The sequence below is a fragment of the Neomonachus schauinslandi genome, chromosome 1 (genome assembly GCF_002201575.2).
Source record: "Neomonachus schauinslandi chromosome 1, ASM220157v2, whole genome shotgun sequence".
Taxonomy (NCBI): domain Eukaryota; kingdom Metazoa; phylum Chordata; class Mammalia; order Carnivora; family Phocidae; genus Neomonachus; species Neomonachus schauinslandi.
In genome coordinates, this window is record NC_058403.1 from 43,987,251 (window position 1) to 44,014,872 (window position 27,622).

The following is a 27,622-nucleotide window of genomic DNA, read 5'->3' on the forward strand; positions in this document are numbered from 1 at the left end:
ACAGTGTAATTCAATGTTATTTAATGCTATCTCCTAGAACTGCACAAAATCATTCCCCTTACTGCCAGTGAGCGGCATCCCCACACTCTGGTAATCAATTATTTTGTGTATGTGTATCAGGTACGCTTTCCAAAATTAGCAACCTGAGCCTAAATATGACGTCACCATTATGTTACTGATTTTTAAAAACTAATTTCATTGTTAATATTAACATATATTGACTTTTCTGTATATGTGTAACACTGAACTCTGAGATCAAAATGTGTATCAATTAAAACATGTATGTGTACAAATAAAATAAACTCAAGCAATAATAACAATAAAAATATTTTCCTTTTTTTACAGCTTGCAGACCAGGATTCTATAAAGCATTTGCTGGGAACACAAAATGTTCTAAATGCCCTCCCCACAGTTTAACCTATGTGGAAGCAACTTCTGTCTGTCAGTGTGAAAAGGGTTACTTCCGAGCTGAAAAAGACCCACCTTCCATGGCATGTACCAGTAAGTCTATACATTTTGCATTTGGAAATCCTGTTTTCAACCCTTTGGTTTCTTCATTCTAAATTGTTTTAAAAACTAGATATACAAAATTCTGTGGCAACAGTGTATATGTCTTTGATAACAGTGAAGAAAAAAGTTTCTCCTTCTCTCAGCATAGTTACTTTTCATCTGCTTGCAAAGGAAGTGCCTATTCCTCAAAATTCACATTGATCCAGGACATGCAAATCCCAGCACTGGTGTGAGGCCCTGGAAATTTTTCCAAACCATAATCTGTCCTTAGGAAGTTAAAGCAGTTTAAGGCTACCTAAGAATTTATAAACAAAACTTGTTCTTTGCTTCACCCTTGTCCATTTTAAGGCACATCAATTTAGGAACATCAAGTTCAGTGTGTGGGGAAGCTTCCAGATGGAACTTAAAAGTCATTGTGCTATTGTTTGGCAGGAAAGTTCTAGTTTTCCTTGACATTTGTCTTTAAAGGAAAGTGTTTTAAGTTTTTCCACATTTCACCTTTCACTTTCCAATTTTTGGTTTGGAACCAATAGAATATTAAATTTAAATGTGAAGGTCATTTTAATGCATGCACCGAGAATTTTAAATTATTTGTACTCTTTTATTATAAAGTATTATGGAATATCTGTACATTTAAAAAGTAAAAGTGAATCTATTAATGCATTGCTAAGCTATGCAAAAGTAAAATGTCATCTCTTAGGTAGCTATAAAAGTCTTGTTAAATACATAAATAAGATATTACAGTGAAAATTTGCCCTTCTGTTTGATGAATTGGTGCCAAACTATTGCTTATCTTATGTAATTCCATAAAGGCAAAAATAGATTGAGAATTATGTAATGTTACATATTCCTTAGAGACAATGGTGATGTCCCATTTCTTTTAACTGATGCAGTCTGTAGAATTATCTGCATTACTACAGACTTTAATATAAAATATTTTTATAGAATACATTTAATAAAAATGTAACACATTCATTAGTAGATGTAACTTTTGTTTTCTGATTGTAAATGCTGAGTGACCATTTTCTTCAGAAAGTTGCAGCCTGGAAAATTACTACCTGACATTTTTTTTCATTGGGAACATATTTTAAGTTAATAAATAGAAAAAGGAAATTCTGAAATATAATTTCTCACCTAAATATGTAAAGAGTTTTTAACAGGAAAACCTTGCTGTTACTATATATATGTAATCCTTCTTGCATGGCTACTGTATATTATTATATTATATTGTGGACAGCATACTCCAGCTTAGCTAAATGGTGGTATTTCAAATGGGTAGGAAAGTATTTCTCAAAACCTGTATCAGAAACTGAGTGGAACTTCCCAGGTAAGTGATCAAGGAGAATTTTTCTTTTTATTTTCTTAGGAGGCAATAAATAGACAATTGACAAATTGAAGGAATAAATTGGTTCCCATCAATCTAACCCTTCAGTAAGGTAGCAGGATAGGCTTGCAGTTCTTTGAAATGAGAGTCTGGTTAAGGAAATAAATATTGGATACAACAAGGTTCACGAACCTGGTAAACTAGTCAGTCATTGAATCAGATATGTGTACTTGTCAGCTTAATGTTTTATGTTTCTTGGACTTTTCTTTCCTCTAGAAAATTTCCTTTCTTATACTTGGTATTATAAATTATGTTTTTATGTTTTTTATCTTTTATGTTTTAATTTTATTTTAATCAATAGATATCATTTACCAGGGAACTCTAATTGTCTGTCTGGTCTTTCACCATCTTTATTAATCTCTTGTTATGGCTGTTTTCTTTTTCTTTTCTTTTCTTTTACTTTATTTTATTTTCATTCCAGTGTAGTTAACATACAGTGTCATATTAGTTGCAGGTGCACAATATGGTGATTCAACAACTCCACACATCACCCTGTGCTCATCATGGCCACGCCAGCTTGCAGCTATACTAAATATAGAAGCAGAGAAAGGTTTGATTCTGCTCATTGTTGGGCAGAGTCTTAGAGAGAGAACAGGATTTTGTGTTGCCATCAAATATTGAAAGATAAAACCATCCTAAAAAAGGTGAAAACTTTGGGCGCCTGGGTGGCTCAGTTGGTTAAGCAATTGCCTTCGGCTCAGGTCATGATCCTGGAGTCCCTGGATCGAGTCCCGCATCGGGCTCCCTGCTCAGCGGGGAGTCTGCTTCTCCCTCTGACCCTCCCCACTCTCATGTGCTCTCTCTCATTCTCTCTCTCTCAAATAAATAAATAAAATCTTAAAAAAAAAAAAAGGCAAAAACTTTAGTGAGATCTCCCTAGTCCAGCCTCAGGAGGTCCCCTCTCAAGGCTTTTCTGTGCTACTCTCTTAAGAACTTCTGTCATGTTGGGGCGCCTGGGTGGCTCAGTTGGTTAAGCGACTGCCTTCGGCTCAGGTCATGATCCTGGAGTCCCGGGATCAAGTCCCGCATCGGGCTCCTGCTCGGCAGGGAGTCTGCTTCTCCCTCTGACCCTCCTCCCTCTCATGCTCTCTGTCTCTCATTCTCTCTCTCTCAAATAAATAAATAAAATCTTTAAAAAAAAAAAAGAACTTCTGTCATGTTTTAACAAAACAAAGCATAGTATATTGTAAGTTAACCATCTTTTAGAGTCAAATTATCTGAGTATGAATCTTGGTGTTGGTGCTTAATAGCTGTGTAACTTTGGGCAAATTGTTTAACCTCTCTTAGCCTCAGTTAACCCATGCATAGTGATAATAACAGTATACTTCATTCTGTAGCTACGATGATTAAATAAGTTAATATTTGAAAAGTGCTAAGAACAACACCTAGCACATAGCAGGTGCTACATATATGTTTGTTTAACACAGAAAGTTATTCTCTTATAATCCATTTTGAAATAGTTTTTGATCAGCTAGTATTCAAACTGTTATACACTTTATGGTTGATACTACTATACTGATTCCCATCATCTGCATTCTTACAAACTGAAAAAAAAATAATATGCTGAATTTTTTACCTTTTCACAAAATATTTTAAGTCCTGCATTTCTGTTGCCTATCTGAGATCAGTCAGGTTTTCTGAATTATACTCTGACTAAGGTGAGAGACCCTCACAGTTATTACAACATATGCAGAAAAAGTAAGGACCCTAAACTCCAAAGTATCATTGCTCCTAAAAATTGGAAAATGAGATGGTTGGGGAAGAAAAATCAGAAAAGTGACAAGTCAGGAGGTCACCCAACAATTAGAATTAAGAAGACCAGGGTAAGTTCACTGAGATATAGAACTTCTGAGGCCAAGAATCAAACAAGCAGTCAGCCTTTTCTGTCTTTCATTAACCACAAATAAGAGCCAAATTTTAATAGATACATGCTCTCTTAACTTCTAGATCATGTATCTATGAATTAAACATTCTTTATCACCTTCTTTGTTTTTTTTTTTTTTAAATATTTTATTTATTTATTTGACAGAGACAGAGATAGCGAGAGCAGGAACACAAGCCGGGGGAGTGGGAGAGGGAGAAGCAGGCTTCCCGCAGAGCAGGGAGCCCGATGTGGGACTCGATCCCAGGACCCTAGGATCATGACCTGAGCCAAAGGCAGACGCTTAACGACTGAGCCACCCAGGCGCCCCTATCACCTTCTTTCTTATAGTGCATTATCTGAAGGTCAGAATCTGGGTCAGTTAGCAGTCAGTTCAATCACTTCCTGGTGTTTTTGTCGGTCTTAACATTTGAAACTGCTTTCAGAGAATCTTCCAGGGATTTAAAACGAGGCAGATTTTAGTATCACGGGCAGAGAGATTTTGAATTTTTATGAGTTTAAAAGAAAGTGAAGGACTAAAATATTGGAAATGACAAACCAGGACTTTGGCTAGTCAATGGCCTAGTATGGAATGATTTTATATATAAGGATAGCGTGTGATCATATAATTGATATGATTTTAAGGACTCCAAGAAGTCTTCCCCTACTCCTTAGTGCATCATCAAAACAATAACAACAACCTTTAAAAATGTAATTGCACCGTTGAGAGTTTTATGATTTCTTTGGGTTTTCATTGTAGAGATAGGTGTTTTTTATTTCATAATCTTGAGATACATCATATATAAGATTTATTCACATAAAAATGTTTATTAAGATTTTATTCTTTTAGTGCAGTTGGAGATTCACAAACAAAATTAAGAGAAAATATAGAAAAGTCCCATATACCTCCCTGCTCCCAAATATGCACAGCCTCCCCCATTATTAACAGCCCCCACTTGGAGTGGTACATTTGTACAACTGATGAACCTACATTTGCATATCATAATCACCTAAAGTCCATAGTTTACATTAGGGTTCACTCTTGGTGTTGTACATTCTGTGGTTTGTATAGGGCATGTATCCAACATGATAGTATCATACAGAGTATTTGCACTGCCCTAGAGCTCCTCTGTGCCCCACTAACCTCTGGCAACCACTTATCTTTTTACTGTCTCCATACTTTTGCCTTTTCTAGAATGTCATATAGTTGGAATCCTACAGTATGCAGACTTTCAGAATGGCTTCTTTCACTTAGTAATATGCATTTAAGATCCCTCCATGCCTTTTCATGGCTGGATAGCTCATTTCTTTTTAGTAATGAATAATATTCCATTGTCTGGATGTACCACAGTTTACTTAGCTACTTACCTACTGAAAGACAACTTGATTGCTTCCTAGTTTTGACAGTTAGGAATAAGCTGCTGTAAACATACATGTGCAGGTTTTTGTATGGACATAAGTTTTCAATTCTTTTAGGGTAAGTACCAAGGAGCATGATTGCTAGATAATATGATAAAAGTATGTTTAATTTTGTTAAGAAACTACCAAACTACCATTTTGCATTCCCACCAATAAAGAATGAGAGTTCCTGTTGCTCCACATCCTCACCATCGTTTGGTGTTGTCAGTATTCTGGACTTTGGCCCTTTCCAATAGGTGTGTAGTAGAATCTTATTGTTGTTTTAATTTGTATTTCCCTGATGACATGTGATATGGAGCTTCTTTTCATATGCTTTTTGCCATCTGTCTATCTTCTTTGGAAAGGTGTCCACATAAATATTTTTAGGCTTTTCAAATGGCTACAATTTTAAAAAGAAGATGCCTCATATTCAAAGTTAATCCCTCTAATAGTGGTGGGCAAGAGGGTGACCTGTCTTCAATCTTCTACTGGGCCTGGCTCTTGTTAGTTTACTTTTCTGACATTTTGTTCCCACTAACTTCTTCCTCACAACCTATAACTATACTCAAACTTCTATTATTAAAAGAATACTCCAAGACCAATATTTTTTCTCTTCCAAAAAAAAAAAAAATCTTGGGAGAGCAGTCTTTATTGGCTATGGTTCCTTTTTTATTTTATTATTTCTTTTTACTCTACTGTATTCAGATTTTTACTGTTCACTCTAGGAGAGCCATCAGATTTTTTTTTCCCCTACCACTTCAAGAAAACTGTCAGGAATAATTCACCAATGATCTTCGCCATTTTGTGTTAGAAGTAAATATATCTATGATGTCTAACTCTGTTGATCATTCCCTGTTTCTTGAAACTATCTGTTCCTTTTTATTCTAGGACATTGTAATCCCCCCTTCACCCTCTTAATTTTCTCACCATTGTATTCATCGCCACTGATGGTGTCTCTTCTTTTCCTTACCAATTAAATGTTAGTTTTCCTTACATTCCTTTCTTTGCTTTCTTGTTTTTTCATATGTTCTCATTCTCATGGCTTGAAACATCACCTGTAAATAGATGATGCCTATATTTTTATTCATATTCTGGTCTTTTCTCCTAAAGTCCAAAGTTGCCTAGCCAACTAATTGTGGGATATGGCAACCTAAGTGCCCTGTGGAAACCTGCCCAAATGTCTGACCTTACATCACACCATACTCCCTTTGATTATTAAACTTATGGACTTCCAAGATGCTAAGCTTGTTGTCATCCTTGGGGCCAGCAGTTTCTTCTACTTGAAATACTCTCCCTCAAGGTCTTAGGGTTATTTTCTTTTTGACCTTCAGGCTCAAATGTCAGCTCTTAGGACAGGTACTCCCTGACAAATTATTCAAAAATAAAATTCCTCCCAGGACTCTTTTTAATATCACTTCTAATTTTTTAAATTTTATTTTATTATGTTATGTTAGTCACCATACATTACCTCATTAGTTTTTTTAATTTATTTTATTATGTTATGTTAGTCACCATACATTACATCATTAGTTTTTGATGTAGTGTTCCATGATTCATCATTTGTGTATGACACCCAGTGCTCCATTCAATACATGCCCTCTTTAATACCCATCACCAGGCTAACCCATCACCCCACCCCCTCCCCTCTAGAAACCTCAGTTTGTTTCTTAGAGTCCATAGTCTCTCATGGTTCGTCTCCCCCTCCAATTTCCACCCCCTTCATTTTTCCCTTCCTACTATCTTCTTCTTCTTCTTCTTTTTTAACATGTAATGTATTACTTGTTTCAGAGGTACAGGTCTGTGATTCATCAGTCTTACACAATTCACAGCACTCACCATAGCACATACCCTCCCCAGTGTCTATCACCCAGCCACCCCATCCCTCCCACCCCCTACCACTCCAGCAACCCTCAGTTTGTTTCCTGAGATTCAGAATTCCTCATATCAGTGAGATCATATGATACATGTCTTTCTCTGATTGACTTATTTCACTCAGCATAATACCCTCCAGTTCCATCCATGTCATTGCAAATGGCAAGATCCCATTCCTTTTGACGGCTGCATAATATTCCATTGTATATATATACCATTTTTTCTTTATCTACTCATCTGTCGATGGACATCTTGGCTCTTTCCATAGTTTAGCTATTGTGGACATTGCTGCTATAAAATTCAGGGTGCACGTACCCCTTCAGATCACTACATTTGTATCTTTGGGGTAAATACCCAGTAGTGCAATTGCTGGGTCATATGGTAGCTCTATTTTCAACTTTTTGAGGAACCTCCATACTGTTTTCCAGAGTGGCTGCACCAGCTTGCATTCCCACCAACAGTGTAGGAGGGTTCCCCTTTCTGCACATCCCTGCCAACATCTGTCGTTTCCTGACTTGTTAATAATAGCCATTCTGACGGGTGTGGGGTGGTATCTCATTGAGGTTTTGATTTGGATTTCCCTGATGCCAAGCGATGTTGAGCACTTTTTCATGCGTCTGTCTTTAAAATTTCTGATTCATTTGTACACTTGCTTCTTTGTTTATCATCATCCTAGCCATACTAGACTGTAAGACCCATGAGATCATGGACATTCTTTCTCTTCTGTATCTCCAGCACTAATAATAGTACCTAAGTACTAGACATTAGGCCCTAAATAAATATTTGATGAATGAGTAAATTAATAATTTCAAGTTCAAACTGCAAAAGCCAATTTATTGCCTTTTCTTTCAGCCTGCTTATCCACCCTAGTTTTATTTATTTATTCTGGTGAATCCTTATTTACCCTATCTAAGCCAGAAAGCTTGGAATCATAATTCCTGCCCTTACCTAACATGTAGTAGTCACAAGTCCTATCAATTCTACCTCTTCGCATTTCTTCTGTCCATTCCTTCCTGTTCAGTTCCTGGCCCTATCCTTTTAGTTGATATCTTCGACTCTCCCTTGGACTAGTTTAATAATATCCTGGCAAGTCTCCTTCCTTTAGTCTTCCACACCTCCAAAATATTCCAAACTATTAGAAACAAAATCATATCATATTGATCATATTACCACTTCTGCCTAAGGTCTTTCAAAGCCCAATCCCTATTTGCCAGACGCATTAGAATCAATCCAAGAACTTTCAAAATCCTGCCCTGACCTACTTTTCTCCCTCTAATTTTAACTATATTAGGATCTCTCAAACAGCCCTACTAACCAGTTATATCAGCAACATACTTGAGTTTAGGTCTTCTTGATTTTTAAAAATTCCTTTTGTCCTTTTTTTTTTAAAGATTTATTTATTTATTTGAGAGAGTGAGAATGAGAGAGAGAGAGAATACATGGGGGGGGGGAGCGTCAGAGGGAGAAGCAGGCTCCTCGCTGAGCAGGGAGCCCGATGAGGGACTCGATCCCAGGACTCTGGGATCATGACCTGAGCCGAAGGCAGTCACTTAACCAACTCAGCCACCCAGGTGCCCTCCTTTTGTCCTTTTTGCTTGAACTGCAAAATATATAAATGGAATTATGAATAAGATACGCAAACAATGAATCATGGAACATTACATCAAAAACTAATAATGTCCTGTCTGGTGACTAACATAACATAATAAAATAAAATTTAAAAAATGAAATACTGAATGATTTCTCTAGATTTTTATTCTACTTCATAAACTCTTAACTTTATTTCTCAGGTGACTAATTAATGTATATTCTGTGCTTTAAAAGGTGAGCTGTGGAGGACACTCCTTAATACCGGGTCTTGGTCAATTAGGGCTGCCTCTGAGAGCAGTTGAGAACACAGGAGACACCACTGCCTGCCAAGAAATCTCTTATCAAAATAACTACCTAAGGCTTTTCCAGGCCAGAAGGGAAAAATACTCACTGAGACTAAAGAAACAAAGGAAAATAAGAATTACTAAAAATGTACTTATCCAGCAGGAAAGGCAAAGAGCATGAAAGGATCAAAAGAAATGAAGTGAAGGTCTAACATATGGATGCATGAGAAGTTAGACAAAATATAATTACACTGTCATAGCATTTTTACTTTGATGTTTCTCATGTGTTTAAATCAATAGGATCTTTTTAAAGCTACTGAACAGGTGCTGGAAGATTAACACGTTCAACAAACATTTGTGTTACCTACTTAGAAATCATATATATATATATATGATAAATGTGAATCATATATATATATATATATTCCATTAGAATTACCCATATATGATCATCATTAAGAATTTCTTTTTTGTCATCTAAATATGAATCAAGTATCTTGTGAGTAAAACCAGTTTGTTCAAACTTCATTCTTTTTTTTTTTAAGATTTTATTCATTTGAGAGAGAGAGAGAGAGCATGCAGAGAGAGAGAGCATGAGCAGGGGGAGGGACAGAGGGAGAAGCAGGCTCCCTGCTGAGCAGGAAGCCCAATGCAGAGCTTGATCCCAGGGCTCTGGGATCATGATCTGAGCCGAAGACAGATGCTTAACCAACTGAGCCACCCAGGCACCCCTCAAACTTAATTCTTAATATAAAGGCAAATATCATGTTTTTGTATCTTTGTATTTGAACTACAGTGACCAGGATTGACATGAACATATAAAAGTTGAATTTACTTTTGCTCTAAGGCTCACATTGTAAAATGGCTTCTTTCCTGCTGGAATAATTGGCAACTTAAAAAAAGTCATGATTGTCTCATTCTTATTTTGAGTATAGAATAAGTAGTGTGTTGAATTGCAACAGGAAAGGTGTTCTTCATTTCAGCTTCCCTACTCAGGTCCCCCACTTCTAGGTGGGGACAGGATGTTCACAGCCAGGTATCCCAGCTCTGCTTGCTCTCTTCTTTTTTTTTTTTTTCTCATATCTTTAAGTCTTATTCTTCTCTCTTTTCTAAGCATGTTTTGCATGAAGAACCTGTTCTGGTTCCATGCTTTTCCGTCTCACAACTGAAATACAAAAATGCAACTGATTTGGGTAGGTGGCTCATTGTAAACACGATGTAGGACCACAGTTTTGCAGATAGCAGAATGGGAGAAGTTGCAAAGATGGATTATGTTACTTCCAAAAGGCTGTGTTATATCTTGTCTTATTATAAAAGATAACTTTAAATATTCACTCCGTCTATTGCAGTGGTATATTTTTAAAATTAAAATGACCTTGGGGCACCTGGGTGGCTCAGTCGTTAAGCGTCTGCCTTCGGCTCAGGTCATGATCACAGAGTCCTGGGATCGAGCCCCACGTCGGGCTCCCTGCTTAGTGGGAAGCCTGTTTCTCTCTCCCCCACTTCCCCTGCTTGTGTTCCCTCTCTTGCTGTGTCTCTCTCTGTCAAGTAAATAAAATCTTTAAAAAAATAAAATTAAAATGACCTTACATTATGGAATAAATGCCTATATGCAATGAATCCCAGTTTCCCCAATACTGGTCACTGATGTAGGATGTCATTTGAGCTTCAAGGAGTTTCCTAAATATAAATATTATCATTTTTAATTCAACAGAGGAGGTTCTTTTATCAAATCACCTGGGAGAGGTTCCTCTATAGGACGAGATATTAAGTGGTCATACTGCTGATGCTGGAGAATTGAGTTACCACTTGCTACCAGGGCTCTACAGTTGGAATTCAGAGTATTGTCCCATTCAGTATCATCTACTTGTACACAACAAACCAATTACCGAGAAGCATCCATAATTGGAAAGAGAGCATTCATTATTATCCCCACACTATACACATTTATAGAAGGGTTATTAATTTGCTTTAATCTATTCATTTATTGTTTTGTTTTCCCTCCCAAATTATGACTGTGCTTAGTCTTTCCATGTTTCTCTTTTCTATTTCTAACAAGCCTTCACTTAAAAATAATTGACTCAGACACAGAAAGGGCTGTATGTAGGTGTACATAATTTTTTTTCATGGTATTTGGGAACTGGATGATATTTGACTCAACAGACCCAAAGCCAGCCTTCTCATTATTTCATTTGTTATTTTAGTGTTCTTTTATCATACATGTGGTTTTGCCATTTAACTCTTGACCTGTACAGCGATAATACATTTCTGTAATTCATACAATTAGTTATTCTGTGGGTTTATATTTTTTTTCTGAATTGATGAAGGCAGCCTATAACCATTTCTTGGAATTTTTCCAAGGTAAAATTATATCTATGTTCTATAGCATAGAAATGTGGGGCCACACATGTTTACTTTTCAAGTTTTTAAGTGTCCACAGAACTATATTTTGAGAAGTTTTAGGGTTTTTTGTTTGTTTTTTGAGAAGTTTTACATTCCTTCCCAATAGATAGAGAGATGGGTGACTACCCTTTTTGTTATGGGTCGTTATTCGTTAATCTCAGTTACCATAATATAAACATTCCCTTCCGCTTCTTAAGTGATTTTCAAGTCATATGAATCTATCCGTAGCCAGTAACACCAGGCTCTTGGAAAGATTATAATCTCAAACTCTCTGTTCTCCAATATTTGTGAAAATTGGCACTATTTGAAAAATAATTCTTGGAGAATTATACAAAACCATGCATTCTATTTGTTCCCTCAGTTAAAGCACATATTACCTCTGAATCAAGCTGGACCAAGATAGACTTGTATACAGTGATACAAATATTTCAGTGTAATGTGTACATTGTTAGTCACATCTTCTATAAAATGGTGATTAATAACTACCTTATGAGTTTATCATGATAACTGAATTAAATAAATCATGGGAAATATTAAGTACACTTCTTAGAGCAAAACTAGTGCTCAAAAATGTTGGCTCTATTTTTAAAAATCATACCTATAAGGTATAAAAGTGCTCCTTTCTGCCTGAGGACCAATAGGGAAGTTTCACAAAGTGGGTAACACCTAAATTGGAACATGAAGGATGAGTAGGACTCTCCCACAGAGCAAAAGGACATAAAGGAACAGTATGCACAAAGGCATTGAGATGCAGCAAAAGGAAATAAGAGGCCTGCTTATAAAGACACATGGTGACAAGGTTGAGAGGTTTAGGTTTTTTTATTCTGGAAGTGAATGGTATCTCGTCTATTAGATTTTTGTTTGTTTTCTTTAACTGTGAGTTTTAGAAATAATGGAGAATCTAAAAAGAATTATCTCAGTCATCATTCACAGTACTATGAATACATTAATGGATAGCAAGTCTTAATTTTGGCATCAATTTAGTTACTGGAGTAGGTGTAAAAATATTGAAGAAAATGAAAATATGTGGAATGCAAAGGATTTGAAGTGTGCATAGTGTTGTATTTTGAGCAATATTTATCTTGAAGATTTCATTTTCAATTGCTCTTCTGTATCTAAAATTATTTTAAAATGCTCTAAGATAACATTATTAAAAAGAATCTGTCATTGGAAAGCAATAAATTTCTCATTAATTTGTATGTTTTGAAAGTTTGTATTTGACAATACTCTCTAAGCAAAGCCCTATAAAATACTTTAAATATTTATTTACCAGACATTTTTTTTTTTAATCCATAGGAAGAATACACATAGTAGAGTTAAAAAAATTCTAAACATAAGACCTAGGTATCGTCTGACCATGAATACAGCGTGTTACCTTCACATAATTACAATACTTTCCTGGGCCTCATTTCTTTATTTGACTAAACTGATTTATCTTCCCTCTGGTGAGGTTGAAGCTCCACTTTTGTGATTACTCATCATCCATTTCCAAATATACAAACATTTTATGAACAAAACTTAGAGTACTAAGTGGCTTAGAGAAGGAAAATACAAAACTCTGCCTGCAGTTACTCCTATTAAAGACATTTTTCAAAGCTCATTTGGGAAGGACATTAGATTAAAATATAACTGTAGATAAAAGTTAAAGTTAATAGTGATAATTCAAAAACTGAGATGACTTTTAGAGTTTTAAATTATGCCCATATGCAAATCTGACAACCTATATTTTTAGTACATTATTAAAATCTAGAGATGTACTTTTTCATTTATTCCTATGTGTTTATCTTTCTTCAGCAAATTTTAAAATTTACTCATTGCAAAAACATTTACCTAAATTTCTCTAAATGGTTCAATATATTTTTTAAATGTTCTCTTTGGCATAGATCAACATAGAACTATTTTTCTCTCATTTGTAAACTCATAAATAAGAAGAAATTTCCTTTTTATTAAGAAACTATGTTAATATATTTATGATAGTCATTAAGTTAACAAACACATTTAAATTTTTGCCAAGTAGTAACTTAACTGATAAAATACAGTTTAGTAAACAGTAGCCTTCCATGACTTGATATCCTCAAGTTATTTGGATCAAATTTTCATTATTCTCAATGTTAGAAAATGCATCTGCAAACACAATTAGCTATACAGTAGGTGAATAATCAGTCTCCAGTCATTATGAATAAGACCCCTGTTTATTTGTAGCATATTTCTACAATTAAAATCATGAAATATAAATCTGCAGCAATTGATGTAGTAACTGAAATATGATCCTTAAGTTTGCTCTCCTGTGTCAGCCTGTAAGAGTGTTCTGCAGAATGCTAGTATTCCTATAGATGCTTCTTGGAAAATAAGGTTCTATAAACAAATGTTTGGGAATTTTGGATTCGACAAAGAGAAGCAAATTGTGTTACATTTGTTCCAGTGTCAGTCATTCAGAGGAGTCTTAATTGGAGTACTAAGCTCATTTTTTGTATGATAGCTCATGGGACTAGAGATACGGCACAGGATATATTTTGGGAAACGCAGTTTGTTAAAAAACACTTTACATAAAATGAAATAACACAAAATAAAAATTATAGCCCACCTGGCCTCTGCTACTCAGAGGAAGATGGGGGCTGTTGGCTCAGATGCTTTTCTGAAAAGAAAAGACAGCACTGTCCCCAGCTTCTCATAAGTTTGCTATTGCAGCACTATTCCTTTATTCTTTAAAAGTGTAAAGGGGGAATCCAAATTGAAGCAAAAAATTAAAAGAAAAAGATTAAAGATTTATTTTCTAGATACACTAGTAGAAATAAAATTGTAGTTTTAATGTAAGATTTATTATATGATGGACTTGAAAAACATCTAGTTGCAAATCAGAATAATTGCCCTTCTCTTATGAAGTCAATCTGGAGGGTGAAGTGTGGAGATTGTTTTTCTTCTATGTGAATTACTTGTTTCCTTTAAAGAAAAAAAAAAATCGACGTAAGGAAATCCCTAAAAGTTTCAATACAGATTTCTCCAAAAGGGTTATTGCTGCCAAGTTTTTTTTTCCCCCAATGTCGCATAATCTTTGTATAATTTATAAATGATAACAAAGCAATCAGGCCACATTCATAAAAACCCAGTGACACATAATTTAGTTGAATCTGAGGATTAGAATTAATTGTCTCTCTTTGTTCCAAGTTCTAAATCTTAGTAAATGATTCACTGCATGTCATTACAGCTTAATATTTGCATGAAATCACAGTTTAGCTGGCATAATTTAACAGCAATTAAAAAGCTATTTAATCGTCATGCAAATTGGTGTGAGGGCCCTTGAGTAAGAAGGGTGTCTGCCTTTTTTTTTTTTTAAGTATCTCCAGGCAGACAGTTATATACTTGCAGACACCCATAACATAATTGATAACATTCTTCCTATTCATGAAAATATAAGTGAATAATAATTCATGTTTTCCTTTATAAATAAGAGAAAAGAGCAACAATATGAATATGTCATTCTGTAGGAAGACCTTATTATGATAATGATAATGTATATCTTTATCTCCCATGCATAAGTGTAGGTTGGAGGTAAAAAGCTACACATGTCCCTTTGCTCTAATTTATAATGCCTTCCATCTTTTCCTTTCTGAAGAAAGACGCTTCTGTAACTCTCTGAAACATGAAATGGCATAAAACAAAGTATGCAGAAACCTGTTAGAAAAGCTAACCATCCCATTTCTAGGTCAGGCTTTAGGTAATATACATACAGATGACTGAGGCCCCTACCCATCAGTTTGCTGTTATCAGGATCCAGCAAAAAGAAAAAGGAAAATATAAAATAACAATTCTTAATATCTCAAACCCAATACATAGTTACATAAATTTATGAGTAATGTTATGCTACTCTAACACTGTATAACAGATCTCACTAATGAGTCCCATGTACTTACATCCCTGTACTATTCCCTACAGCCAGAATGTTCTTTTTAAAACACATTACCTCCATATATAAAATCTCTAAGCCTATTCCTGTTGTACATAGAAAAATATCCAGACTCATTACAATGAGCCTAGGAGTCTTGCACTTTCCCACCCCTTTCTCTTCCTTAAAACTCACTTCTTACTTTTTCCTTTTGCATTTAGCCACAGTGATTATCTGCCAGTTCCTTGACTATTTTAAGATCTTTCTTGACTAAAGAACCTTCTACCCTTAATACTCTTCTCACTCCTCTGACATCCTCTTCCTCACCACCTCCATGAGGCTTTCTCCGAATGTTTCTCAGATTGGTCCTCCTGATAGGTTTTTTTTTTAATATTTATTTATTTATTTATTTATTTATTTATTTATTTATTTATTTATTTATTTTGAGAGAGAGAGAGAAAGAGCATGTGAGTGGGGGGAGGAGCAGGAGGGAAAGGAACAAGCAGACACCACACTGAAAGTGGAGCCCAATGTGGGGCTCGATCCCATGACCCTGAGATTATGACCTGAGCCGAAACCGAGTCAGACACTCAACTGACTGAGCCACACAGGCACCCCTGGTCCTCCTGTTAATGTTTATTTCATCTCCTTTCCTTTTGATTTTTGCACTACTACTTATTATAATTTGAATTTTATTCTTCTATTTAATGTGTTTATTTGCCTGCCATTCAACTTAAATGTATATAACAAAGTAAGAATTTGTCTGTTACATTCACACTGTAAGTCCAAGATCTAGCAGGTTATCTGGCACACGTAGTAGTCACTTAAAAAAATATATTTATTTCATGAGTGAATGACTATATCTTGAGATCTATAAAGACCCTATACCAAAACTTGAATTTCTCTCTATAGAAAGAATATTGAAGATAATTCTATCCCACCTTCTAAGCGAATTTTCTTGATAACAGAAATTTAAAGAATTGTTTTAGAGTTATTAAAACTAGTTATTCTAAAATATGACAGGAATGTTATTTTATTTTATTTATGCAATCAATCTATCAAAAGCATAGTCTCTTACAGAAAGGATTCTGTATTATTTCACACATAGTGTGGTGCTGACACCTAGTAGACCTTCAGTTAATGTTTATGCAAGGAATGATACAAACCTGGGGTTTGAAGTACTCACATAAGTATAAAAGATTATTGACACAATTTTAAGAAAAGACTGGAGTCTTTCCACACTCTATGCAGTGTGAGCCATATGGAAAAATATTAAGAAACATATTGTGTTTTTGTATATGTATGTTAGTATTTTTTTCAAATTTTGAAAATGGTGATATAATTATTAAAATGTAATTAAAACCATCACATAATTTAAAACAATGTTTGCTTATGATATATTCCAGTAAGCAAATTTTCAAAGTATAATTACTGTATCTTTTGGAGATTTTTGACTTTTGATATTAAATATTCATATTAATATACCAAAAAGTTAAGATATAGACCATCTTCCCCCCCGCAAGACTCTTTTCTTACTAGGCTTAATCAGATGTTTTTAAACATATTTCCTTATGGTTCCTATCTGAAGAGTTCAAACTAATAAACAAAACAAATGTTTATTGTTGAAGTTTTCAAGTTAGCACCCTTCTAATTCATTGTCCTACACATGTACATTTGTTTTTTAATTGCTTTTCTTTAGGGCCACCTTCAGCTCCTAGGAATGTGGCTTTTAACATCAATGAAACGGCCCTTATTTTGGAATGGAGCCCACCAAGTGACACAGGAGGGAGAAAAGATCTCACATACAGTGTAATCTGTAAGAAATGTGGCTTAGACACCAGCCAGTGTGAGGACTGTGGTGGAGGACTCCGCTTCATCCCAAGACATTCTGGCCTGATCAACAATTCTGTGATAGTACTTGACTTTGTGTCTCACGTGAATTACACCTTTGAAATAGAAGCCATGAATGGAGTTTCTGAGTTGAGTTTTTCTCCCAAGCCATTCACAGCTATTACAGTGACCACGGATCAAGATGGTAAGTTCCACTGCTGTTTTCTCTAAACAAACTCGTAACTCGCTTCAGATGTATAATATCCCTGGTGGACCTATATTCACTGAGGTGCAGTTGTATACTCTATACACTAAAGAGGTGATCTTCTGGTTGTTTTTCTTACTATTTTGTAAGGTCCAGAAAGATATTTTTTTATATTACTTCTTATTAGTAAGGTTAATTAGATATAATGCTTCTCTCCAATGTTTATGCATTGCTTTTGATATAATCCTATACAAGTACATCTTAATGAGCAAGTCCATATCACTTACCAACAAACGTCAGATATAAAAAAAATGTTGCTAAGCGAATTGAAATTTAGTTCCTCCACTTATGCTGCCATTTCTTTTCCATATCAAATAAGGCAAATAGTAAGAATTCATGTTAATTATAATTCATATCTATGTTGTAAAAACATTGCAGCCAGCATGCTTAACTGTGATCCACTCTGAAAAGAAACAGCAAATATATCCAGAAATGTATCCAAATGTTGTTGTTAGGCACCATTTGTAAAAAGTTGTTGAACAGTCTTTTTTAAAAATCCAGTTGCTTTCAGTTAAATGTTCCCTTCATAACAGTATAGATTTTTGCTGCAACATAGTTAGGCACAAATACCCCTGTGATTTTTATAAGTATATATTCTCTTTAACTCCCTCATAACACAATTTACTGCAGTACATGATACAGAAAAATCATCAGAGATTTTAAAAACTCCCATTGAGAAGCATTCATAAATTATGTGGACACACAAATGATTGTCTTATAGCAGAAAGTATTGTTGTATATTAGCACATATATATATGAGACAAATTTATAAAGATAAAACTATTCTTATGCTGTAACAAATGCCACAGATTATGTGGTTTAAACAACAGAAGTTTATTTTCTCACAGTTCTAGAGGCTAGAATCCAAGAATAAGGTATCAGCGAGGTTGATTTCATTACTCAGCAATAAAAAGGAACAAATTATTGATACACACAACTTGGATGAACTTTAAGGGCTCTGTGCTGAGTGAAAAGGACAATTTCAAAGGGATGCATACTGTGTGATTCACTTATATAACGTTCTTGAAATGACATAATTATAGACATGAAGAATAGATAGGTGGTGGCCAGAGCTGGGGAACGGGAGAGCTGGCCATGAAGGGCAGGAAAGAGCGTTGTGATAATACAGTTATATATTTTGATTGTTGTGGTAGTTACATGAAGCTATGTATGTGATAACTTGCATAGAGCTACACACACACACACATACACACATATACACACAAGCCCAGTGGATTTTACTAATGTCGATTTTCTGGTTTTGATTTTGTACCATAGTTATGCACATAGTTAACACTGGGAAGGCAGAATAAATGATGTATGGGATCTCACTACACGTATTTTGTGAATCTATAATAATTGTAAAATTTTTTAAAAGTTGCTAAAACTGTAAAATGTGTAGATAGAAACTTTAGTATTTTATTAAGAACATTTTAAATGAATTTGACTTATTTAAATTAATACACATAAATTCACTTTGCTGATAATCTTCAGAAATACATCTGATAAAGCAAAGCCAAGTAGTACTGTACAATCATTTTGTATTTACCATGCAATTTTACCCTTCATTTAGCAAATAACTACACATCATAGAATTTGCTTAATGGCTTTTAAAAAGGAATTCCTATTTCCTCTTTTTTTCCTTCTTTCCCATAGTGTCAACAAAATCTGATCAAATATATCTTCAGAATAAAAGAGATTAGCATCTTCTGTTCCTCTCTACATTAGCAGATTATATCTAGGGCCTTTTGGCTGCCATTGGGTAAAAAATACAACTCAGAACAACCATTCTTAACTATGGGGGATAAAAACAGTATATCACTTTAAATAAAAAATATATGTACCTATCTTTACATAATTTCATACATATTGCATTGGACAGCCTTTCATTATAGGATTAAAAGAAAGTTCATTTAGTCTACTTTTCCACTTAGCAGAGAAGAGAATATAAATTGTTTCTCACTTTTAAAATGAGAGAATTCATTAAAACTGTATTGCTTTGAAGACAGGTTAGTTAGGCACAAAATAAAATATAGGATCCATATATTGAGACTATACATTCTGGAAGGATAATATTATTAAGCAGTCCTCCCCAGTAAATTTCACTTTGTTGAAGTATATTAAGAAACAATTATTGTTAATTTAACTGTGTTTTAGATAAAAATAGTAAGAAAAATCTAAATATATTTAAATTTTATTTGAAAAGTACATAATGGACCTAACTGAGCTAAAATATTGCCACAAAAATTAATAAAATATTATGACCAGCAGAAACTAAACAAGGATGTCCACTCTTACCACTTTTATTCAACATATTGCTGGAAAATTTAGCCACAGCAATCAGACAACAAAAAGAAATAAAAGGCATCCAAATCGGTAAGGAAGAAGTAAAACTATTTGCAATTGACATGATACTCTACATAGAAAACCTTAAAGATTCCACCAAAATCTACTAGAACTGATAAACAAATTCAGTAAAGTTGTAGGATACAAAGTCAATATACAGAAATCTGTTGCATTTCTATACACCAATAATGAAGCAGCAGAAAGAGAAATCAAGGAATCAAGCCCATTTACAGTTACACCAAAACCATAAGATAACTAGGAATAAACCTAACCAAAGAGATGAAAGACCTGTACTCTGAAAACTATAAAACACTGATGAAAGAAATTGAAGACAACACAAAAAAATGGAAAGACATTCCATGCTCATGGATTGGAAGAACAAATATTATTAAAATGTCTATACTACCCAAAGCAATCTGCACATTTAATGTAATCCCTATCAAAAACCACCAGCATTTTTCACAGAACTATAATAAACAATCCTAAAATTTGTATGGAACCACAAAAGACCCCAAATAGCAAAAGCAATCTTGAAAAAGAAAAGCAAAGCTGGAGGCATCACAAATCTGGGCTTCCAAGTTCTATTACAAAGCTGTAGTGATCAAGATAGTATGGTATTGGCACAAAAATAGACACATAGATCAATAGAACAGAATAGAAAACCCAGAAATGAACCCACAACTATATGGTCAATTGATCTTCAACAAACAAGAAAGAATATCCAGTGGGAAAAAGACAATCTCTTCAACAAATGATGTTGGGAAAACTGGAGAGCAACATGCAAAAGAAGGAAACTGGACCACTTTCTTACAGCATACACAAAAATAAACTCAATGAATTAAAGACCTAAATGTGAGACCTGAAACCATAAAAATTCTATAAGAGAACATAGGCAGTAACCTCTTTCACATCAGCCATAGCAAGTTTTTTCTAGATATGTCTCCTGAGGCAAGGGAAACAAAAAAATAAACTCCTGCCCAGCAAAGGAAATAATCAACAAATCTAAAAGGCATCGTAAGGAATGGGAGAAGACATTTGCAAATGATATATACAATAAAGGGTGAGTATCCAAAATATATAAAGAATTTCTAAAACTCTTAACACCTCTAAAACAAAAATCTAGTTAAAATGGGCAGAAAACATGAACAGCCATTTCTCCAAAGATATCCAAATGGCCAACAGATACATGAAAAGATGCTCATCATCACTTACCATCAGGGAAATGCAAATCAAAACTATGATGAGATATCACCTCACACCTGTCAGAATGGCTAAAATCAACAACACAAAAACCAACGAGTATTGGTGAGGATGTGGAGAAAAAAGAACCCTCTTGCACTGTTGGTGGGAATGCAAACTGGTGCAGCTGCTCTGGAAAACAGTATGGAGGTTCCTTAAAAAGTTAAAAATAGAGCTACCCTACAATCCAGCAATGGCACTACTGGGTATTTACCCAAAGAATACAAAACACTGATTCAAAGGGATACATGCATCCCTGTGATTATAACAGCATTATTTAATTGCCAAATTATGGAAGCAGCCCAAGTGTCCATATATGATAAATGGATAAAGACAGTGTGGTATACATACAAGGAAATATGATTCGGCCATAAAGAAGAATGAAACTGTGCCATTTGCAATGACATGGATGGAGCTAGACAATATAACGCTAAGCAAAATGAGTCATCAGAAAAAGACAAATGCCATATGATTTCACTCATATGTGGAATTAAAAATAAAAAACAAATGAGCAAAGGGGAAAAAAGAGAGAGAGTGTGAAACAAACCAAGAAACAGACTCTTAACTATAGAGAACAAACTGATGATTATCACAGGGGAGGGATATGGGGGGATGGGTTAAATAGGTGATGTTGGTTAAGGAGTGCACTTTTTGTGGTGAGCACGAGGTGATGTATGGAATTGTTGAATCAGTACATTGTACACTTGAAACTAATATAACATTGTATGTTAACTAACTAGAATTCAAGTAAAAACTTAAAAAAAACAACAAAAATAGTTCTATATACAGGATGGCAGTGAGCCACTGAATATTAAAATACATTTACCTGGCCCTAACCAAAAAAAGTATTATGATCAGCCTTGTAAGTATGAGTGACTATCCCCATGTCACAATTTTGAGAAACACGAAGAAGACCTTGTCTCACTATGCTGAAATTCTGACATTAGAATATCATGTCTTTAAAAATGCATATACTGGGGTGCCTGGGTGACTCAGTCAGTTAAGCGTCTGCCTTCGGCTCAGGTCATGATCCCAGGGTCCTGGGATCGAGCCCCACGTCAGGCTCCCTGCTCAGCGGGAAGCCTGCTTCTCCCTCTCCCACTCCCCCTGCTTGTGTTCCCTCTCTCGCTGTGTCTCTCTCTGATAAATAAATAAAAACTTTTAAAAGAATAAATAAAAATGCATATACTGTAAGCAAGCATATACTGTAAGCAAGGGTAACAGTATAAAATAGCTCAATCTGTGCATGTATCACTTATGTTTTTAATATCATATCCTAGTGTTTGATAAAAAAAGGAGCTTATAGTAACTGGAGTCTCCCAGAGCCAGGCTTCAGCTGTTAGAATGTGTGCCAGCCTTAATAAGATAATAGTTTTACTGTTACAAATTGAGAAGGCATTTCCCATCATCTCACTTGGGTATCTTTGGAAAATCTCTTTGAAGCAACTTTAAAGGCACTTTCCAAGGTTATCCGGTAGATAACACATTGCAATTTTGTTGGACTGAGAGGACCACAGTCAAAGATTTTTTTCATTTTCTGTAGGTTATGTATCATTCTTTTTAAGCTAAAATGGAAGTGATACATGCTCTTCACAAACCTTTATTTTATTCAACATATATACATTGCTGAGTGAGCCTTTATGAACCTTACACTCTGGTGGGGAGGCAGATAATAAAAAAAAAATTGGCAAATATATAATTAGTATGTGATAAGTCCCACTAAAGAGAAGAGCAAAGTGCTCTGAAAGCATCTATTCTCTAAGTCTGGGGAATAAGATCTTCCTGAGGAACTGGCATTTAAATTAAGTTTTGTTCTGAGAGATGAATAGGCAAAATGAGACTGGGACAAGGGAAAGGATTATGAGCAGAAGGAACCAAGCAAAGGTAAGCAATTGAGGGATTAGGTACTGATGACTAAGGTACCAAAGGCATCTAAAAAGTTGACATATTGCAGAGGTACAGCAGAATTTGAGCTGAAGATTTAACTTAAAATTTGGAGAAAGGAGTGGGTTTCTATAAAATAACCAAGACAAGTTAGAGAATCCCCATTTAGCAGAAGACATTGCTATATTATCAGAGCCACAAAAGGGGAAAAAATCATCAGAGTAATAATATTGTTCATGAGGTGACACTTGTATAAGTAAGGAAATAAAATATTAGAGACCGAAAAGTATAAACAACTGTATTATGTTTTTACTACTTTTTGTGGGCACAGTATAGAACATGGAGATAGAGAGGACATTTGCATTGAATTGCCTTTTCCTTCATGTAGTTGACTAATATGTATGTATCTTTCCTCATATTTAAGAAACATTAAGGAAACCATATTAAATAACCCTGATTTAATTATTTGCTATCTGTTTACAATTAAACAAATATAAAAAAAATTCCAAATCACTTACAACCACTTAGCTGTAGTTAAGAGAAACATTCCTTGATTATTCTGATTCCAGCTGGATAAATAAGATTATAGATTTAAAACTATGACTCTCATAATTAGGAATCTTTGCAATAAACCTTAATTAACTGACTTCTACAATCCCTAAGAGCTATTTTTGCAATCTTCTATTTTCATAGTTTATTTAAATGGTTTTTAAAGGTGTTTAATTTAGAAAGCAACAGCTAGAAAACATTTCATTTTAATCTTCAGTGCATGATAGGAAACCAAGGTGTGTAGTTCAGTCAAAGGAATTATTCAGGTCATAGACATAAAGGAAAATGTTAATCATGGATAGTCAACGTGAAACAAAATTGTGTTTGTAGATATCCTGACGTGCAAAAACCTTTAGGGACCATGTTCAAAGTAAAGGAAATGCTAAATTACAAACCAATTCTGCTGATATTTGCTAACAGGTCTTTAAAGCAATTATTGTCAGAACCAGGTTGTCTAATTCCTTGGTTTCTTAAAGTATACATTTAACACTCCTCTCTCTGCCATTGGGTGACTATTCTGTATAATTCTTGCCTCAGGCTTACATTTTGATTAGAGATTTCATATATTTGCTCAGGCAGCAATGATTAATTGAACTAACATTGAAAACAGATTTAAATAAACAGAATTTGTATATATTTATAAACTTGAGATGTCTATTTGATTTATAGTTCACTGCATTTTGGAAATACAGTCTATTTCAAAAGCTAACCTTTTATATATTGCTGGAGTAGGTAACTAGGGACACTATAAACATTCATTTGTCTTTATATCTGTATTTTAAATTATTTTATCTGTGGATATCAGTCCTGTAAAATTCTTGACAGCAAATAATTATTTTTCCAAAATCTGCACAAGTCTATTCAAAGTAAGAAAAAAATCAGTATAAAAGTTTTAAATGCTTACTAAATATACACTGATTACAAGCCAATGACATAAGTGTTTTTAAAAAGACAATAATGATAATTTAAGAGAGATGCTGTATTATTTGTATTTTTCCTATTTCTTAAACACAAGAAAATTACATATCAAAAATTACAAACACCTTATATCAAAATATAAAATGTTCCTACACTTGATCTTAGCTAAAAGGCCGAGAAGCGATAAAATATAAAATGTTCCTATCTCCTCAGTCAGTGTTTCTGCTCTGAAAAGTTCACTGAATATTTTTTTTATGGAAGATAATTGAAATGTCGGTCTAGTTAATCATAACTAAATAACTTTATGGTCCAGCCAAATATTAAATTATAATAGAGTCTGGATGATTGCAAACTTTTTTTACTCCTGAGAAATGTCAAATTACTTCCAAGTCTAGTGTCTTTTTGTGGCATGCATCTTTTGGGCAAATGAATGATCTAGAAAAGTCCCTTAGACGTTAGCAGTTAATTTGCTGAGGTTAGTCAGTGGCTCAGTCAACATGTGAAGAAACTGAACTGCTCCCAGTCACTTATGTTCAATAGCACACGTGTTTCTCTCTCACTGAACCATAACCATATATTTTTTAATATTTTGCTTTTCCAACCAATATGTGAGCTTTTTGAGAGCAAAGATGATATGTTTAACTAAGAATATTCTCAACCTCCATTGTCTGTAACTTCATAAATATCCATTGACTTGCATTAACAGAAATTGGAGATGGTTTGAGTTATCTTTCATTCATTCATTTACTAATTCATTCAAAAATATTTATTGAATATTTACTGTGTGCCAGAAACTCTTCTATATACTAGAGGTATAGCAAATAAAGGAGAAAAACAAATAAACAGAAACCAGTTAAGTGCCCTGGCTTTTTTGGATACTATATATTCTAATGGCAAGTAGTGATATATCCCATGAAGAAGAACTAAGCAGAGTAGGAGATTCGGAAGAAAAAGAAGCAGGTATTTTACATGGGGAAAGCCAAAACTACCTCTCTTGATAATGTAACACTTGAGCAGATCATGAGTTGAAGAGAAAACCTGTGAATATATAAAAGACTATTCCAGGCAGTGGCAATAAAAAGGGCAAAGCCTTAAATTTAAGCAGGCATTTGTCTAGAAAGGGACAAGAAAATATTATTGCATATATTTTCTTTAGCACATACTAAATTTCATGCTCACTAAATCCTCTGGTGCTGTGCTTAAAGAGTTTTCAACAAAAGGTTTTAATCAACACTAACCTATCCTTTAATAGCAATCATGGTTTTTCTTGGTGATCATACATTGCTGGAAAAATGTGTTTAATCCTAAGCTTCATTTTAAGCGGTTGGCTCTTAGAGTTATCAGCTGTTATCTGAGGAATTCTCATTTGCACATTTTTCAGGAGAGATGACTAAGTACTTTCTTTAGTATAAACTAATAAGATCTTATTGCTATTATAATACCTCTACTACTACATTAACGTTAATGGCATTTGTTCATTAAAATTGAAAAGTAATGGTAGAAGATTGTTTAGTAACATATTTTAAATCCTGCAAAAATAAACGTGGTTAGCAGTGAAGATAAATGTATATGATTGTATCGTGCATAATCTGTATCTGTCATAGGATGTAAGGCTCTACTTTATGGTAGGCATATGTCTAGCCAATTATTTTCTCATTTTCAATACAGTTCTTTGTTTGGAGATGGAAGCTAATTTAGTTTCATAACTAAACTCTCCCTACAAAACAAACTGGTTGATTTAGATAGCTGATTTGTATGAGGTTTTTAAAAATATATTTTCCAAAGTCTCCTTTGTTTTAAATATTATGAAGGATTGAAAAAGCATAATGTGTAGGATTTAAACTAAAAGATTTTCAAGGTTGACAGATTATCCTGATCATTATTGAAAATGTGAAATGTCTTCATACTTAAATACTTTAATTTATAAAGATTGAAAACAAATTGCTGGCCTTTTAATCAGACTGAAATTCCATATAGAATCTTTAGAATAAATAGCTTTTTCTTCCATGTGTTCCTCAGCACTTTTCTATTTGGTTTAGATTCTAAACAATCAGTTCCAGCTACATAATTTTTGATGCCTAGTGAAAGGTGAAACTGCAGGATCCTTTGTTCAAAAAGCAGGAAAAAAGGGTCATTAAAGGTACTAAAATATAAAGCCTTTTCCTTCTGCAATTTCTCTCTCAACTTGTCATGGTGCTTTTTAATTGCCATTTTATGTCCTTTTTATAAGTAACAAAAAAATACAATTTCAAATTATTAGCATAAACTTTACCATTCATCTTTATATTGCTCAATGCCACCTTTAAATTCAAATATAAAAACATTTAACTCATCTGCAGAATCATCAAAATCACAAAATTCTTTTCCTGTAGTCCCTCCTCTCCCATCACAGTCCCTAAAGGGGACTTGAGAAAAGTAGCCCAGAACAAACAAATGTAAGCCATACTCAGAAAGGTTGGAAGGAGGGAGAGAGATCTCACCAGGCACTGAGCCAGCCCAGTGAGTGGGCACTCCCTCGGCACAGGGATTCTTTTAGGAAGAATGAAGACACCCCCAGGTTCCCAAGGCCTTCCCAACTCACAGTGGAAGAAAGAACCTCTAAGGTCCTTAAACTGCCTTTCCAGAAAGCTACCTGCATAGGGTGATAGGGTGGTGAGTGAGAAACTTGCCCCCAGTAAGACGTGGCCTCTTCAGAACACAGACGGCCAACACACACACACACACACACACACAGCTTTGCACTCCCCAGGGCTAGTGGACCTAACCTAGATCCTGCCTGTGCACATGTACAGACCCCCACGGGACACAGGAGACAACCCAGAAATGTGATCCTGCCTCCTCAGTGGTAAACACAATCACCTAACCCAGGTGGAAGGTGGCAGCAATGAAGGGGTGGGGCAGGAATTGGAATACTGCATGGTGGAGAGCAGGGGAATCTGCCCGGGAAAACACATCTTGGAGATGTGGGAAGGTGACCAGAGGCTGGACCTTGCCTAAAGCCAGGGCTCCAAGCTCCCAAGGCATGTTCATTGTCCTGTCATACTTCACTTACAAAACATGATAAAATTATTAAGAATTTCAAGATGGCGGAAGCTGAGCATTAAAACCCTAAGTAGGGTGAAGGAACTGTGCAGATGGGTAAGTCACACATTCATGAAGCAAGCCCTGAAAACATTTTACAAAATAATAATGTCATTGTTTCTCCCATTTACTTCTATGTGTTAGTCAGCAAAGAAATTACTCAGTGAAGATGCTGTGCCCAGGACTGCGCTATATACCAGGTAGTGAAAACAAGACACGTTTGAGTGTTTGAGACATTATGCCCACTGTGGAGCAGCCAACACTCAGTCTTTTATTCCCTGATTTAGAAGTGAGACCTTGCCTAAGTAAAAAAAGATTATATGAT

The 27,622-nt window shown here is 34.8% G+C and overlaps 1 protein-coding gene across 1 annotated transcript in view; it reads left to right on the forward strand.

Annotated features, from left to right (window-relative positions):
• EPHA6 (EPH receptor A6) overlaps nucleotides 1-27,622 on the forward strand; it is an 827,849-nt gene that overhangs the window by 377,837 nt on the left and 422,390 nt on the right. Inside the window, exons 4-5 of the mRNA XM_021687948.1 lie at nucleotides 346-501; nucleotides 16,885-17,220. Coding sequence (XP_021543623.1) covers nucleotides 346-501; nucleotides 16,885-17,220 — 492 coding nt within the window. The remainder of the gene's footprint in view (nucleotides 1-345; nucleotides 502-16,884; nucleotides 17,221-27,622) is intronic.